Source organism: Gallinula chloropus, assembly GCF_964237585.1.
Source record: "Gallinula chloropus genome assembly, chromosome: 2".
Lineage (NCBI taxonomy): Eukaryota > Metazoa > Chordata > Aves > Gruiformes > Rallidae > Gallinula > Gallinula chloropus.
In genome coordinates, this window is record NC_140086.1 from 92112838 (window position 1) to 92131133 (window position 18296).

Here is an 18296-nt window from a genome sequence, read left to right on the forward strand (position 1 = left end):
GATTTAATTTTCAATGCCAGACTATCTTCCTTTTAATACACAGGTGCTAGAGCAGAAGCTGTGCCTGGGCTGCTTAGTGAGGTGGTAAAAATACCCTTTATGTCATGCAGTAGACATCCTTGTGGACAATTCAAGCAGATGCCTCTGGTTCCTATGAGAATGCCATTTCATCCTTGGCTGAGAGAGTGGCAGCTTTGCTCAGTGTCTCAAGGGCATACTTACATCAGGCTGAGCTCTCCGGTCGGCTTCATTGTTTGTACTCGTGGTTTGACCATGGTTACTCGTGATTCTCACCTGGGTGGAGAATAACCGGACTCATAATGTGTTGGTTTTGAGTCACGTACACTCCTGTATTGTCACCTCTTTCTTGTTATGATCTCATCAGATCTTGCAAGCTTCAGAAGGGCTGGGCCTGGCCTGTGTGCCTGCATGGGATGCTTCCAGGAGAAACACAGGATGCTAAGGGAAATGGTGCTGATGATTCAGTAAACGCTGCTCTTCCTTCTGAGTCAGCTGTGGGGCAGAATATACAGCCTCTAGAAAAGGGCACCAGGACGAGTGCCCTGCCATCAAGATGGGGCAGAACACCTGAAGTCCCAAGAACTTGTGCTTATTAAATATCTTTTGGGAAGATTAGTGGCATTTGCCCACGTACTCTGGTGGTGTTCCAGTAATTACTTTCTGCTCACCTAAATTCCTCCTGGCAGTTTGAGCTGGTTGCAATAATTGCCTTCACTTCCTGTCCTAAACTGCTACTGCTGAGTATCCATGTGCTGTTAAAACAGCTGCTGTTCTTCTCTGGCAGTTGAAATGGCCTCTATTTATAAATTCAGAAGTTTCTGAAACTTCCCTGAGGGATCTATGGGGTTGATAAATGCCCATGTGCAATTTGTTCTGCTGGCCGTCGCCTTTTGTGCTTAGGATGGATGGTATTTTTTCCATCCTCAGCGGTAACAGCTTTCAAGTTCTTTTATACCGATATTCCTCCTGATCTGTTTTGTTTTGTTTTGTTCACAGGAAACAAAAGAAGAGAAGTCTTCCTATACCTGTCCTCTGTGTGAAAAGATTTGCACTACACAGCACCAGCTAACTATGCACATTCGTCAGGTACGCAGAGTACCAGCTCTTGATTTGATACTTAATTTATTAAGAGTGTCTGGTTTGCCAGTGTGTGTTTTGCGATGGTGAAAAACAATTCCATGTGGAAACCAGAAATGCTTCATTATAACCTTACTCAATTGTTTTGCTTTTATTTTAGCCTTCCTCTTGTATTTTCTTAAAAAAAAAACAACCAACCCAACCCACAAACCCAACCCTGAGGTGGGTAATTTTCCTCCCTTCCTTCCCACCACTCCCCCCGCCCCCCCAGTGGCTCAAACAAGGATGTATGTCCTGTTCTGCATAGCTTAAGGATCTGGAAAAGCACTTCTATCATAAGGCATAAGTCCTGTTTTCTTATCCTGTTTGGGTACAGATCCTTTTACTGGTCATGCAAATTAAGAAGCAGGAAGACATGATGTTTAAATCCTCTACGTATAGAAGAGCCTCCTGGTCCTTTACAGTGCACAGCAGTTTTGAGAGGCAGAATTAAATATAAAAATACACGTTTTTAATTGATGATGCACTTTTTTTATCAGTCACAGGCCTCTTGCATCTCTTGAAATGTGTGTGTATTGTATAAGGAGATTTGGCCTTTTCTGTGTCAGAAGGTTCTGCTTAGGATGCTATGGTTGTGGTTCACCACTGTGAGTCCACTAGATACTGACTATTTCAGTTTTCCCTTCAGTACTGTAACTGTCACCTTTTTTTTCTTACTCTCCTGGGGTTGGGTTTTTTTTGGTATGTGAAGAAATCTTCCAGTCTCTGAGTGCAAGTAAGAGCAAGCGGTGCACATAGCACAGTAGCTGAAGGCCGTATGTCTAACGCATTCTTACGGCTCTAGAAGTCTGCATGTGCACTCAGAAGCAGTTTACTTCTGTTTTCTTACTACACAGTCAGTGTGAAATTAAAGAGTATTTGTTTTTAAATGTCTGTCTTCTGCCAGGAAGTTCATAGTGAGGTCCTCTTTCCGTTTCCCCCCATACCACTCACCCAAGCCCAAAAAGTATCTCAAGGTACACTTTCTCTGATGGGTTGTTGCTGGATCCCTTTTCATCCTCCCCTGTTATGTGACAGGCATTGCAGGCTGTTTGAAAGAGCAACTTGCGCTCTGGTGCATTTAGGAGTTAAAAATGGTGGGTGGGGGTGGAGTGTAGATGGGGAGGGCTGGGGAGGAGAGGTGTATAGAGGGCACACCTTAATATAAGGTGTTGTGTGGAGTGTCTCCTCAAAGCTGCTTTTAAGATGTTTGTAGTTCTTGCTGATATTTTGCTGGCACTTCAGAAGGGACATTAAATGAAAAAAAAAATCGTTGCTTTCTCTAGCATAACACTGACACTGGAGGGACAGACCATTCCTGCAGCATCTGTGGAAAGTCTCTGAGCTCAGCGAGCTCCCTTGATCGCCACATGCTGGTGCACTCAGGTGAAAGGCCTTATAAATGTTCAGTATGTGGACAGTCCTTCACCACCAATGGAAACATGCACAGGTGAGTGCTGATCGTGACCCAGGAATTTGGATAGAGGGCTGTTTTGTTTCCTTGGAAGGACTTGCAGGCTGGCTAAAGACACTTATGTGGGCAGAAAACGTGGACTATCTGTGACCTACAAGGGATGGCATGATGCGCATACACACTACAACTACTGCGATGCTTCGGTTGTGGGAGGAAGTAAAAATTGAGAAGGGTCTTCCAGCTCTGTGTGCACACTATGAAGAGTAGTTGCAGATATCCAGAAGTACTGCTTTTTTGGTTTTATGAGTATTATTACTGTGATTTCGACAAGTGGGATGGATTTTTCTCAGGGGACAAAAATGTATAGCCAAGTTGTATAGGAGCTTCTAATTTTGTAGCTTGAGAGTCATGGATGCAAGTGGTTGTATTGGAATGTCTGTGGTGGTGGTTTATGTTATGTAGGTAGGTAGCCCAGTGAAGATGCCTCTTCAGAATAACTGATCTGTTTTTTTAATATATGCATCAGTACTTGCTTGTCCCATAGATAACTTACTGCATTATAGATCGGGAAAATTCTCTGTAACCCAAGTTGCCAAATGTATTTCACGTAGCTTCCTTTGTAGGGGTGTAACAGTATGTATGGTTGTCAACCAGGGAAACAAAATGTTAAACCACATAGATGTTCCTTCCCCTCTCTCACCCCCCGACTCAGTATTCATTTATTTGCATGGGTGGAACACCTCAGAGGACTCTGCGAATTCCCACATAGCTTTAGTCCCTGTATCAAAGAGTTTGCAGCCTACAAAGAAACTGCAAGGCAGGTGGGGGAAGGGGCTATAGCTTATAAGCAAAATGACAAGAGTGATAGTTACAGACTGGTTCTCTGTGGGAGGGAGAAGATCTTGTTTCCTCGATTATTACCAGTCATTTTCCAATCAGTCTGCTGTACCGGGAATGAAAAGAGTGATTTTGATGACAATAGGAAAGAAATCGTAATGCCACACAAAGAAATAGCTGCTTGCAGCTTTACCTTTCCTCTATCATATTATCCAGGTTAAACAGTTAGGTGAAAACAGAGGAGAAACAGGAGGGAATGCAGTTTTTGTAATTCCACATTTATTTAGCTTATACTTGTCTGGAATTGGGGAGTGTTAGAGTGATGTAAAACGAGAGGGGGAAAACACAAAGATGTTCAGAGGAGGTACTGGCCTTGAGCATTGAATAAATCATGTCTGACTCATCTGACCAGAGGTGGTGTGAGCCACATGTTTGCCAGACTGGGTCATTACTCTGTCTGCCATGAGAAAGGCAGGGCACTGCCAAGTTGCAGCTGATGCCACAGTCAGCATCCAAGGGTGAACTCTACTGCTGGGACTCCAGGGGTAGGGGTGGGGCAGGGGGGGAGGTGGGCACTTGTGTCCAGGTCCTTAGCCTGGGCTGCTTGCTGGAGGACTGCTTGCGGGGCTTGTTTGGCTTTTTGCTCACAAGGCATCTCCTCATCCTCTCCCGGAAGCAGGAAAGGGAGGCTTCCCCTGAGACTTGTCTGCAGGCCTATCAGATAACAGTGCTGTCACCTTTGCCTGTGTGGGTTTCCACATGCAGCAGCTCTCACTGTGCCTTAGTAGCAAATTTACCAGAATCACCAGGCTCAATGACTTGCTCAAAAGAAGCAAGTACAGATCAGAACCTTACAATGAGGAGATTGTTGGGTTTTAATTTTTTGTCTTAATGACATGTTGCTTAAAGTTGCCAGGGTGGAGAAGGACCTAAGGTCATGCAAGGAGAATCTTCCTATTAAAAGTCTGTTCCATCTGACACTTTCCTGTCTGCTTTGTAAAAACTCCCTGTGTAGGCCCACACCACAGCAGCTCGGTGGGACGTTGCAGAAACCTGCTGCTGAGCTTGGTGGCACTGCAGCAATTGACCCCAGACCTGTGACAGGCCAGACCCTGAGCACACTGAAACCAGCTAGCTTTGCTAAAGGGGGGTTGTGGTTGGCAGGACTGTGACATTGATCTCTTGAGGTGAATAACCTTTTCTTGTTGCTGTAACAGGCTGTGATAGGGAATCTGTTCCCGAACTGGAAAGCATGACTGTGCACGTAGGTAGATGAGGATAAATGCAAAGTTGGTGCCTAGACACAATCACAAAGGAGGTGTTCGTTTTGCCCACCAGGTATCTGTGGGTACCTCCTTCCAGAACAGGCATTTCTAGCCTAAGATGGTGTGAAGTCAGCTCTTTCACAGGTACTCACACTTGGCTGTAACATCAGGTCCATTCAGCTGTGTCTGAATGCCTCTCACATGACAGCCAAAACTGCTTCTGCCTCAGGATCCTGGAGCCAAGGACCTGTTTGCCAGGTCCTGTCTTGTGTGCAACTCCTGCAGCCTTGTTTTTGATGACAATACCAATCTGTCTCTCTCTGCTTTTGCACACAGTTTTTTTATTGTTTGCTATTTTTGTGCAACAGTATCTAAGTAGCAACGGATATATGCCCAAACCAGCGAAGATTTCTGTGTACTGCTGGTAGCCGGCACGGTGGTATTCCTGGATCATCACATAGAGTGTGGGATCAAAGCGGGAAGTAGGCTCAGCAGGAAGTTGTGAATGTGCTGCTGAAGAATTAACATAGCTTGTGAAGGTCCTGCAGAAGCCTCCCCAAATACTACTGCATTTACATCACATACAGGAGAGAGGAGTGGAGGAGAAGTTAGTCTGCTGGTAACATATAGGTACATACTATGTGCATCCTTTCTTCTCTTTCTCCTTCTGGCTGTTGTTTAACTGTCTATACAATCTTTTTAATCTGGACTTCTTTTAAAAGACCTTTTAGGGATAAAATCCAACAATATGGTTTTGTCGAGGGACATGCTGTGCCATGGGAGTGCTTCTTACTCTTCCAGCAAAGGATGAAATTTCTGATCCATTTTTCTACCTCATAACACCCAGGTTATTAGACATTCAGCTGAGGGGGGAATGAGGTTTGGTTGCTTTTTGTGGCTATTTCGTGTGGGCAAAACTTTTATACACTAGGCAGACATTTTGCAGAAGGGGAACACTCCTTTCTGGCTAAGTCTAGCTGTGTTGGGGTTGTGTGCGTACTCTTTACCTGGTAAGTTGATGCTGCCCTTCCTAACTCCCACAATACGTGCAACACTTGATTGGTAAATGAGTCATAGCCTCTCACATAAAGTCCAGTTTCTTTCTGTTGTGCTCTTTGGCTCCTTGTCAACAAGTCAAGTTGAATGGGCACAGCAGATGGGGTGGAGGGGGTAAGGTTCTCTTGTGTGGCACCATTCAGAAAAAGAGGTTAAGACTTGCTTTCTTTTCTGACCAGGGTGACTCTTGGTCAGGATTTTCAACAGGGAACCGTGAGCCTGGGGCATCTCAGAAAATTCTCTTAGAGCTGCCAGACTGCTCAGGAGTGTCCTGAGTCTCCTGTGGTGGCAGTGAGAGCAAAGGTCTCCAGAGAGCATTCAGCATCCAACACAACAAAACTGATTTTCTCACTCTTCTGACTGTGCCATCAAGCTGATTGTATCAGCGGTGCTCCTCCAGTTTGGGGAGGGTTGTTGTCATCTGGTGTGATAACAGGGAGATCTGTCAGTGTCTGGTATCAGGAACAGGAATTGCAGAGATTTCTTTTTCACCAGTACTGGAAAGAGCAAGTCTTGTTGGAAATAACAAGCCTTATAGCATCAAGGACTGATCTGGGGGCTTGGGGGTGGTTTTCTTGGGGCTTTTTATGAATTTCCAGGAAGGAGTTAGATCATAGTAATTTTGAGCTCAGAATTCCTGTAACTGGAATGGCACTGTGATGATCAGTACCTAAGAAAATCTGCAATTTGGGATATGCCTGCTAATCCTCACACCTTGATGCTAGAGACACAGACACTGTGGGTTTCTCTCAGTCGTAGTACATTAAAGTTGAATATTCTCAGAGATCTGCAGCAGGAGCATAAACTGTGTGGAAGGAGGTGGGTTGTGTACCAGGAGTTTTCTATAGCTCTGACAAAGCTGGGGATTTCCAAAGTAGTGTCTCAAATCAATAGACTGCAGTCACTAAAAGCTTTCTGAAGGCTTTCCATCTGTACTGTCACAGTAGCTCCCATGGGCGCTATCTGCAAATGGTGCCAACTCGGAGGGGCCCTTTTGCATCTGGAGGTTGCACACGTCTTACTCCATCTCCACTTCTGCATCTTCCCAACATGCAGGCAGAGGAGTTAGGCTGCTGCAGTGGTTTTCAGCAGTGGTGGTGCTTTAGCAAGGGGCTGAGGTAGGGAAAAGGCTTCACTTGACTTGCTGTGTTGTGCTGCAATAGAATATGCATCAGGCTTCAGGGGGAAGGGCGATGCCTCCTCTTGCTCCTTAAGGGTTTCCTTTGGGGGTTGGAGACTTTGCCAACAGCTCCCATTCCATTTCTGTGACTGAGGACGGTCAGTGCCTATCGCTTTAAAACCACGTTTTCCTCCTTTAGAGACACACTTTCCATGCAACTTGCAAATGTTAATAGGATATAAATGCCAGGAGGGAGGTGAGAAATGAGATCCCCACCAGTTTCCAGTGGGTGGCTTTTAAAGGCTCTGTGGCAAGTCTGAAAAGGCTAAAGGCATAATATATGTATCTCAGCCACAGCTTCCCCTGTTTGGTAAAGGAAGCTGCAGTGTGCATGGCTGATGTTCACCAGACTGTCCATGTAAGTGTGGTAACATGAACTAACTGCAGTGCTTCATATGAAACCAAAATGTCACAGGTTCTTTCTCTCCTTCTGCTCCTTAATCCATACCTAGCAATGTTCCTCATAATGGCTCTTTATGTACATCCTGCTTAGGTACTTGTAGGCTGTTTATGCACCATCTCAGGAATTGGTCTCAAAGTTTGGGGATTTTAATTCTTTTTTTTTGGCACGTGCAAAACACCACATGCAATAACCACATGCAGAAGTCTTTGAAACTCAGATTGGAAGATCTGGATCGCAGAAGCTATGCTTTGAAGCATACTTACAAAGGGTCCTATCAAAGAAGGTATTTCTTCTTTTAATTAAGAAGGCACTTGCATTCTCAATCTTATTTTCAGTGCTAGATAATTTTCCCAAACTCCTCTTTATAATGCACTGTGGAAGGACATATAGTGGGTTTTTATCAGGATACAGTATTATTCTGATGTTCAGACTAAGGCTTTTTTAAACAACACTCGATGTGTGTGTCTAAGTTGCTGAATTAATTTTTTGAGAAAGACAGAAAACACAAGTATTGGAGGGTAACCTGTGAATGTTGGTGTAAAGCACCAAAAAAGCTGGCCATCTTCACTGGCAGATGAAGAACATACACATGGTGAAGATGGTAACGTGCTGGTTGGAAGATGTGTTGGAACCCTGCAAAGGCACAGGGGTTGAGACGCACAGGCTTTGGTGATTTCACATGGGTGTGTTGGGCAGGCACACGTACAGGCTGCCTCTGACTTTGCACATGCCCAGTAGGCAGAGTCCCCTCAAGATCTGGCTGAATCCATCCTTTCCCTGCATTCCACCTGTGAATCGGTCCTGTGTTATTTATGGCACTGGCTGGCTTCCAGTACGTTGTGTGTGCTTTGTAGGGTGCAGTGCAGTCACAGTGCCCGGCCTCTAAGTACAAATAGGTTCTCTGCAGCCTAGCACGTGCAGCCTGGCGTTTGCTGGAGATGGGGGATTTTGGAGGTGAAGCATAGCCAAATGTGATGATGAGCTGCTTTTTTTTTTTCTTTTTTCCCCTTTAAGAGGCAAGGAACTGTGTTACTACCACAGGGTCTGGTTTCTGGTGCTTTGCAGAGATGGCCAAGGGGAGGTTTGGTGTTGAATGCTGCGTAGCTTTGAAAAACTGAACATACAAGATCTTGAAGATGAAAAGAAGTAGCCAAGGAACTGGCCAAGCTGAAAATGATTGACACAATCACGCATGTGAAAAAGCCTTCTCTCACTATCTTGCACAATAGAAATGTCTCTTTGGTTATCTCCTAAGGAGCTTTTCTTTCAGTGTAGTAACTGGTAGGCCGTGCTCTTAAATATGATGAAGCAGGGTGTATTGCAAGCATTCAAATCCATTCCTTGTGTGTGAGGGATGGTTTAACCTCTGTCAGCCTCCTAGTGAAAGGTAAGCTTCAGCAAATGCAAGTGCCCTGTTTCTTCAGCAGGGATAACGAACACAAAGGACTCATTTCTGCTTCCAGTGACTGATAACTGTACTTGTAAGAGACAAGTGAGGTGTGATACCTGGATTGGTTTTCTTTGCAGTTAAAATTTTTTCTTATATTTTTGCTAAAACAACTTGTAAATAAGGATGAGGAAACAGGTGAGGAGAAGGTTTTTTTGGTCTTCTGTCAGCAGATATATCCAGGGTAAATGTTTGCTAGTCTGCTGGGATCCCCATGTTTGGAAGAAGATGAAAAAAGAAAGAAAAGGTCAGGCTTGTTCAATAGCAGTATAGCAGTAAGAGTGTTTCTCTGTGTCTTTGGTAAGATTTAGGAGACTACAGTATTTTTAATGATCCCAGGCAGAAATTTTGTCTGTCTCACTGTTGCTGAGTGGAATGGTCATCTTTTGTAAAGACTTGCATAAATAGGGTGCTCCAAAAACCCCCTCCCTGGGTGTCTTCAGCGGTAGGAAACTCTGAAGGAGCTCGTGTGCCACGGTACCGCTGCGAGCTGCAGGAGCCGAAAGGAGATGCCATGATTTCAGATGTGTTACTTGCTGCCTGTAGCCTTGGACAGTATCCCCCTTCAGTTATCATTAAAGAACAGCAAAGGAAGTTAACACAAAAACACGAATGCTGAGATCTGATTAGAATCAAGCGAAGCAAGGAAGTGCAGAGTTAAGATTTATACCTGACCTTAATTAGCTCCATTGTTCTTGAGAACCGAAGCATACACAATGAGGAACGTTATACTTGCATCTCCAGAGCTCTTCAGTACCTAAACATAAGGACTTCAATGTGCTTTTCAGCCCCAGATTTTGCATGTGTTGCCTTTAAGCAGTAGCTAAGTCTGGTCTTGTGCTTTGTAAGGCTGTGGATTTTTTTTGTTTGTTTGTTTGTTTTCTGAGGGGGGGGAAAAAAAAAGGGAATGCCCAGGGCTCGGTAAGTTTAAGTTTCTGCTGTGACTTGTGCCAAGGGGAAGGTGGTCTGATGTAGCAGAGTAATACCACCCTCCTCAGGGGCAGTAACATAAATCTCCGTGTCACAGAGCATATTGAGCGCAGTTCAGTGCTGCTTTGTTACCCGTGTCACAGTTCAAATGAGCACCAGCCACTTGACAGATTACACTCTGGTTGGAGAGACCTTGATCTTTCCACGCAAGTACCCTCTCAGGAACATCACCTCCTCCAAAGGTTTAGCATTCTCAGGGATGTTACCTCCCCTTCTCACCTCGAAGAGCTACAAAATAACACAGGCCCTAACTTAGCAAGCACTAGAAAACCCAGACAGTCTTTGCAGGGAGTTGAGGTGCTTGTAGTCCTTTGCCATCCTTTGCTATTAACCTCCTGTTACTGCCATTCTTGCAGAGATGTTAGCTCTCAAGGTTAACAAGTAACAAGTTGTTTGCTTGGTATTTCACTTGGTGGTTTGTCTTCTAGCTTGGGTGATTCTGAGCAGAAAATGCTGGTGGTAAGAAAGTATTCTGGGAGAGTTTGTGTGTTAAGGTAATCTTTGTGCAGCCTGTTGTGTGTGCACATCAAAAATCCCTGCAGTTGCTTCTCTGATGAACGTGTGTCTGCTTGGTTCCTGCTGTTGACTGAAAAGACTTCCAGGGCCAAGTACCAATGAGAGTGAGGAAAAAGTCCATCTCAAACTGCATTGGTGGTTGCTGTCGTTCCACCTTTAATGTATGTCTCCCAGCTTTACCTTTTCTCCCCCCAGTATCTAACCTGTTCAACCTGTTCTAGGTCAGCATGCTGGAACCAGCAAGCTGCAGAACATACCCTCTCAGGGTCAGCGGGGTTTTTCCTCTTTCTTTTCTCCCCTCTTTTAAAAACAGTAATATTCATTAACAGTAGGTTGTCAGCATTTGAGGAATCTAATCAAGCTCTGAAAAGCAGTGAGGGGAATCTTGGCATTTGGGCTTAGCCGGAGCCTTTCAGTCAGGTTTTTGAGCCATGATGCATGGTGCACACAGCTCAGGCAAAGAGATGGTCTATAAAGTAGTAGTGCAATAGCACAACTGGTTAACAGCACACAACATGGAGACACTACTTTCTCTTTCTTGAGGACATCTGTAGATAACGCTGATTTCTTCAGGCTGTCCTCTTAGCCAAAGTTTTCTGAACATTCTTAGCGATTTTTTGGTGGATCAAGTCAGCTCTTCAGTGCTTCCTGTGGAAAGATGTCTTAAAAGATGTCTTAGAGATGTACAAATTATGTGTGGCTCACTTCTGGCATCAAGCTACCTTAGTGTGTCATCTTTCTTGGCTGTTTCAAATTGAGGGTAAGGAGAGGAAGGCAATCCATATTGTTATGGACTGCACCAAAATTAATTTCACTTGAGGGCAAAGGTTCCCAGACTCCTGTGAAGTAGCACAAAATCACATGGGGACTTCTCTTCACAGCTAGTACGCTTGACTAAACAGACATGTAACAAGACATGAAACTTTTTCCTAGTGCTGCTTCTCTGCTCGGCAGGGAATGCTGTGAGATCACCACTAGTGAGGAAGGAGGACCACATGTTCAGGAACAGGGGAGGAAATGGGCTGAGCACGTGAAGCCCCTTTTGCTAGGATGCGTTCTGCAGCGCTGGGAAAAGCCTGCACAAGCTGTGTGTGTGCAGTGATAACCCCTTACTTCCTTGCTCCTCGAGTTACTTGGTGACTGCTGATACCAGGGTGATGCAGAGACCCTGCTTGAAGGATGATAGGCTTTTCTTATCTGGTGCAGCTTCCCTCTGTGTGTGTGTGTGTGTGTGTGCGTGCAGGGAGGTGTTCCACTCCATCTGCAGTGTCCCCACGTTGCCGTGGCCATCTATTTTTTCCTCCTTGAGCCATGTGACGCAGCAAGTTGTTGTGTGCTGTGTGCCATCAGGATTGCTCAACAGTGGAGTGTGAAAGGGAAGCAACTGCACGAGGGCTTTGCCTGGTTCTGGGAAGTGGTTGGGGCTTATGTTTGCTTGGTTGGTAAAGGGGTGCAGTTTTGAGGAGGAAGGCAGGGCGTACTTAGGACTTCTTCAGCTGTGTTTGCTCTTAAGGATAAAACTATTGCCCCTTCTGACATCCTTTCTCTAATATTCTCTCCCCACCCCCCTGTTTTCCTGATGATAACATTTAAAACAGCTTTAATTTTCCCTACCATATAATAACACTTGTTTTCTTTAAATGCAAAGTTAAAAAAACAAACAAAAAAAAACCCCAGAAAAAGTCAACAGTGAAGTCATTGACCAAGGTTATATACTGTGATAACTGGAGGACATGTCTGAAAAGCACAGATTTCCAAACTGCAGTTCACGCCAGGTTTTGGTATGCCTTTAAAAATCTTATTCCTGCTTAATTTTATTGTTGTTAATAAACTTTTGTCTGCAACCTTAAGAAAGCACAGGGGCCTCAGCAGGATCTTGTTTAATACTGTCCCGTATCAAAGAGTTTCTTACAGCTTGGAAGTCTCCTTGCAAGATTTGGCATTGTTAATTTAGAGCTGCTCTGAATTCAATGCAGACTGTGGGGGCAGGAGGTTTGGTGAAGTGATACTGGGAAGCTCAGCCTGCCTTTCCCTCCTCTTTTGCCCTCCCTTACACATGGGTTGATGCGAACTGCAAATGAATGCTTGCCTTTGCTGTCCTTTGGGGCTCTCTGCTTTGGAGGCATGGTTTGAATCACTTCTCTGTCACAGCATCATCAGGCAAATATTTGTCTCTTTTTTTTTTTTTTTTCCCCTTTGAGGTGTTCTGACAACGCTGCTGGTAGGGAACAGGAGTAACTTTGAGCCAAGCTGGGAATGCATTTGTATCAATCTCAGCCTGTTGGAACTTGCTGACTGTGTAGCAAGTAGTTGCTTAAGTATCTGTGAATACAGCATAATTACTCAGAAATGGTACACACACACATATGTTGGATTTGTAAATCAGTGTCTTTCCTCTCACTCACGGTTACAACTTGGCTTTATTTGCAGTAAAGCAAAGATTCTATTCTGGGTGAAAAATGCTTTGTGTGTGTGCACTGTATGTCCTTAGGTGCCGTGCAGTGGCAGCTGGGCGGCACTGGGTAACTCTGCAGACTGTCCTGGTAGCTCCAGAAAGGGATTTCTGATCTGCCAGGTGAGCATAATCACGGGTGGCTTTTGCAGCCGTAGCGCGCCCAGCTCGTCCTGGCGGATCTCAGTAACAATGCTCACATCATCCTCATGATGCCGTCTGCCGCGCCGCTGTAAGGCTGGTCGTGCTTTGCTGGGAGAGCCGTGTTACGCAGGGAGGTAGGCTTGAGCTTGGCGGGATGCTTAGGGCACGCCTGTGGGGCACTGTAGGCCCCAGAGATTCCCGGGGGGGCTGCCACACCTGCAGGCTGCCCCATGCTGCTGTGCGGGGAGCCTCGCCCGGTCGTGTTGGCCCGACACACACACACAGGGCTAATGGGGCCTCCATGAGGATAATGAGCTGTGTCACTGGGCCAGCAAGACTGCAGCGCCTGGGTGCTGCGGGGAGCGCCAGCTGGGGGGATCTCCTGCTGTGCCTGCTTGCAGAATCATGACTGAAAGGAGTCAGCACTTCCCAATCTGACCCTTCCCGGGCCCTCTTCGTCACACCCTGCTCTTCCCCTGCATACGTTGCAGTGGCTTCCCTACTAGCGTAGCCGGGGAGAGTTCTTGCTGTTCAGCTTCTCCTGGTTTATCCCACGCTGGTGTTCAAGGCTGGTTACCACTAGAATATTTGGTGGTACTTGAAATTTGTTTTGAGATCCCTCTGTAGTCTTAAGAGGGCATTTGCCAAATTGTTGGGGTTTTGGTGTTCAAATGTTTCCTGACTTGCTGTGAAGTGTGCATGGGTGTCTCTGGGCTTTTTGGGTCATTTGGGGGTTTTTTTGAGGATACAAGTAGCAAACAAAACAGAAGCTCTTCCAAGAACATATTGTGTCTGATTTGCAAAATTACCTATGTCTTTCTGGTTCCTGTGATTATGACTGGCAAGGGCTGAGTGGATTACTCTCTTAAGTGGGTGATGTTGGTAATTAGCACTGGAAATACATTGTCAATACAGATTCTCTACATGTTTTAACAAACAAACTGACTAAAGTCTTTAACCCAAGGGTATAATGGTACTGCACATATGACTTAAGTTCTGGTCATATTCACAAGGGTCTTAAGGAGAAATTTAGCAGCAATGTATTAAGATTGCTCAAAAAAAATGCTGCTGCTTCACTTTATTGTTTAGGATTTACTTCCCATGCATGTCAAATGGCAAAAGCTTTGAAGAGGAGTTCCCTGCATTCTCCTACATTTCTAGACAATCTGGGCTGAAGTAATATTTGTTAAGCAGAATGGGAAAAAAAAAAGTGTAGAATGTGATGTGACCTAGAAATCTCTCAAAAGAGATGTTAGTGTAACTTTGATGGCTGTCTTCTCTTACTCTGTGAGCCAGTTTTCATTCCCTGGAGCCCAGAGAATGTCATGGTCCAAATTTCAACCTGCCTTGGATGCCCCTTGCCCTCTTGTTGGTTCTGATACAGTGGCACAAAGTTGAAGTTTAGATAAAGCAGATCTATTTTTTTTTACCAGAGACGTTTTGTCATGTTCTGAATGATAGACGTGCTTTTTCTCAACTGTAGATTATTGGGGTTTTGATTCTTTGGTGATTATTTACTGTTATTTGAAGGTAGCAATACAAATTAAAGATCCTGGGGGAGAAAACGGTGGAAGAGGTAAAGCAGTTCTATCACCTGCATTGTACGTGGGGATCTGACCAGCTCAGTCCTTCCCAGAAGAGCTGTGTGAACTTGAGTAACTTGAGTAAAAAAGGTATAATTTAAATAAGGTCAAGGATGGAAAGCCCTGGGTTTTACTCTTAATTTCTGGATGGTTGGATGTGTTGTGTCTCCCTTGTTTTTAGATGAGCACCAGATGTATGAGGATCATCCCCTTGATTCTGGTATCAAACTGTTCAGAAATCACGAGGGGGTTGAGGAACAGCCATGTGCAAAACAGTAGAGTGTAGGGTACATCTAGTGGTAAAGTGGAGAAACTTAGAGTAATATGTGGGATGTGAAGCCAGAACCTGAACTTGATACTGTCAGATGATCTCTCTGGACTGATAATGCCCGGATTCGTTGGCCTTCCCATCGCGTTTCCACAGGCGTGGGGACGTGAGGGAGGAGGAGGGTGTTTATACATGTGCTGGATCCTGCGCTCAGGAATTAATCTTGATTTAGATGCTGGGACTTTCCCAACCAGGCCTCAGTGAAATTGCTTGCTGCTCCCCCTCTGGACATGCTGCTTCTTCTAATCAGTCCTACCTGGCATAAACCTCTTGACTGAAAGCCAGCAGTGTTTGCACAGCCATGGTTACAGGGGAGAGGTTTAACCCTGGACCCTGCTCAGAGGCTGCAGATACACCCTTGTGTTCCACACCTTCCTTTCACCTGGGTCTCCGTGCCAGGCAGGCCCTATCTCTTAGGGATGTGGAGCACATCAGCAGCCATGGAAACCCAGGGTGAAGCTGCGGTGTGATTTTGGGTTTTTTCCTCCCCAGAGCTAGAGGTGAGGGATTCCCACGCATGCTGAAGGATGCTTCCTTTCCAAGAGCCAAAGTGGCGCTGATCAGGTTATCTGCATGCAAAGCAGGAGCTCCTGGTTTTGTTCATAATTCAGTGGGACCTGGAGCTGGGAGCAGCTGCGTCTTGCAGTTGCCTCTTTCAGGATGCTTTGACTCCTCATTCTAGCCTTGAGCCAGCCAGTCAAAACCTGCCCACGTTCTGGTTTTGGCATTGAAGCTGTAGGCTGCCCTGTTTCAAGACCTCCAGAAAGCTTATATGATCAACATGCAAATCCTCTCAGCATTAAGAAAATACAGCAGCCCCTTTTTGGAGATACAGCAAAGACTGGGATGTGACCAGCAGGAGCAGCGTGTCACTTCAGTGGGACACATGCTCTTTTTTCTCTTTCTTTTCCTTTTTTCCTTCCCCTCCTATGAGTCACCTCCCTTAGGCACTGATTCAACACCATCCATGGGGAGAAAAAGGAGTAAGGCACTTGAGCTCTGCATTTGTTTATTATTACAAAAGTCTCTCCTTCAATGTAAAGTAGCAAAGCGTTCACTTGCTACTGTTCTGGTGGAATATTCACCCTTGTGAAATCACACTCAGCTCTACAGCGTGAGGCTGAAAGCTGCTTTTGCTCATTTGTTGAAGAAAAAAAAAAAGAGGAAAGAATCTGGGGGAATTCTCAGGCAGTGTCTTCTTAGTCATCCTGTTCACGGGACGGTTAGAGGGGAGAGGAAAGTTGTGTGGAAGCGGAAGGTGATTCTCACTGGGAGGGTGGAATGAAAGGCAGTCAGGCACTTGAAAAATGCGATTTTGTCAGGAGGGCTGACTGGCACACGGTCAGAGCACAGTTGGATCCTCTTGGCTCACCTGTGAAATTCCTTGTGAGAGGGGGAGGGAAAGAGATTACGAGGAGAGCTTTTTCATGTACATCTGTGCTGAGGAAAGCGTAGCGTGTAGCAAGTTATCTGCATTTTTTGCATAGCAGTTCTTAGACGTTAAGAGTTTCGTTCAGAGGTGGATCAGACCTTGTTTGGAAAAGACTTAATTTCCTCTTTCCATTTCAGGATTATTCTTTGCAAATTCTTCTGGCTGGCTGGCTGGTCCTGTTTAAAGAGAGTTCCACCACTTTTCTCCAAGAGGTTAATCAAGGCTAGCTAGCACCGAGTGCAAGGGAGTCCTCCCTAGCATTCAGCTCACATTTTTATCTCCTTCCCTTCACCCTGTGTATTGTGGTTCCATTTTAGTGTTCTCCCTCACTCAGTGCTGTCCAAGTCCGTGTGTACTTGGATGTGTGCTGTGGAGACTAACAACCACTATATGAAGTGCAGGTTTCAGGGCTCTGTACCTTCCCAAGCTTGGCTGCTGGTCTGGGGTTGCTCTGTAGGATGCAGAGCCACAATTCATTGATTTAAACTAGGAAAACAGAAAAAAAGAAAAAAAAAAAAAGCCCAAATTTCATCCCCTGTAGCTCTGGCTCTCTTCTGAGCTGCAGTAGTGGTCACTTCAGAGCTGCTGGCATGATACTGTAACCTGCATCTGTGGCTGACTGTGAGCAATGCTGTGCATATCCTTATTTGCCCTCCTTTTTTTTTTTCTCCTGTTTTTTTTCTTTTTTTTTTTTTTTTTGGTCTTCCTTCCGTGGCATTTTCACTTAAAGTGTTGAGTGTTTATCTTTATTTTTTGGAACTGATGAATGTCATATCATTTTCCTTTATCATTGCAAGATGCTGAAAGCCAGGCTGACTTCTGAGCCTGGCTTTCGTATTCAAAGTATGCCAGTGTTGTCAGGCCAAAATACGGAGTTATAGTCACAATGGGAAAATAACTTCTAAGCACAGCTTTGTTCCTGTTCTCCTTGCATCTTGGCAGGCTAAACAGTGAGGTTGAGCATTTTCAGCATTTTCAGTGTTACATGTAAGATCTAATCAAGGCAAACTCTACTAAAGGAGGATAAGGCAACAGAAATACTCTCCTCCTTCCCACCCCCTCCCCCCCCAATTATAGTTAGGAAACATTTTAAGTAAAAGAAGTCTTGATGAAAGGAGTGTTTAACTTTAAAGAAAGGTTGTGGATGTGACTTGGCATCTGCTGCAGTTCAGCTCAAGTTGGGTGATACATGTTTTCTCCAGGCAGAATGACATCCATGTTGCAAAGCAAGAGAGAGAGATGAAGATTGTGTCTATCCTTTGTACTGCTCAGCTTTATCTTCCCGCTTATCTTGGGCTGTAGCTCTAGTAATCTTTTTCCTCTCCACCCTTGACTTGATGTAGTGAAACTTGCTTAACCTGCCAAAGGAACAAACCTGCTGGCTGTGGGTTGTGACTCTCCTAGAGAACTCTGGAACCTGCTGCTTTGGTTGTGGATTTTTCTTTTTCCCTTGATGATCACAGGCAGGGAGCTATCACAGCCGCTGTGATATTTGACCTACACAGTAAAAGTCAAAGGTGCAGTCAGGGTGTCTTCCTGTTTATAGCTCAATAGCTGGGGCTGCTTCCTTTCAAATATGCAAAACTCAAACATGAAGGGATTACCGCATTCCTGGCGGTGGGTATGGGCCCTGCGCTGGCTTTTAGGGCACGGCACAGGCGTGCTGGTTGCAGAAAGGAGAACTGCAAGATAGGGGCGGCCGGTGACTTGGGAGAGCCCAGGTAGCCGGGCCCCATCGCGGTGGTGCTGCACCCAGGTTTGCAAACCCCGCCTCGCTGGCGTAGGCTGCGTTGCACACCCAGCTGGCCTGCGTGTGGGGCTTGGAGGAGCCAGCGCGTTTGCGTGCGTTAGGTCACGCCGGGCAGAGGCGCCAGGCTGCGCTGGTGCTAACCTGGAGGTCTCAACACTTTCTCCAGCTGGTAGGCTGGGATGTGCCGTTGCAGTTCTCTCAAGTAGGAGCAGCTCCATCAAACCAGGCTGTTTCACAGGTGGACGAATGGCTGGAGGAAGCCCCAAGGAAGCTGTTTCGCATGGGCAGCTACTAAGGCAGGAGTTCTGCATATTTGTTCCTGGCAGAAAGGAGGCTTTAAAAGAAAATAGGAACAAAAAGTC

General features: G+C 45.5%; 1 protein-coding gene across 1 annotated transcript in view; it reads left to right on the forward strand.

Moving 5' to 3' along the window:
* The window catches only part of RREB1 (ras responsive element binding protein 1), a gene marked incomplete at its 5' end in the record, with an annotated part of 121531 nt that overhangs the window by 61819 nt on the left and 41416 nt on the right, over positions 1 to 18296 (forward strand). Inside the window, 2 exons of the mRNA XM_084279841.1 lie at positions 1018 to 1107; positions 2424 to 2587. Of these exons, the coding sequence (XP_084135967.1) occupies positions 1018 to 1107; positions 2424 to 2587 (254 nt within the window). The remainder of the gene's footprint in view (positions 1 to 1017; positions 1108 to 2423; positions 2588 to 18296) is intronic.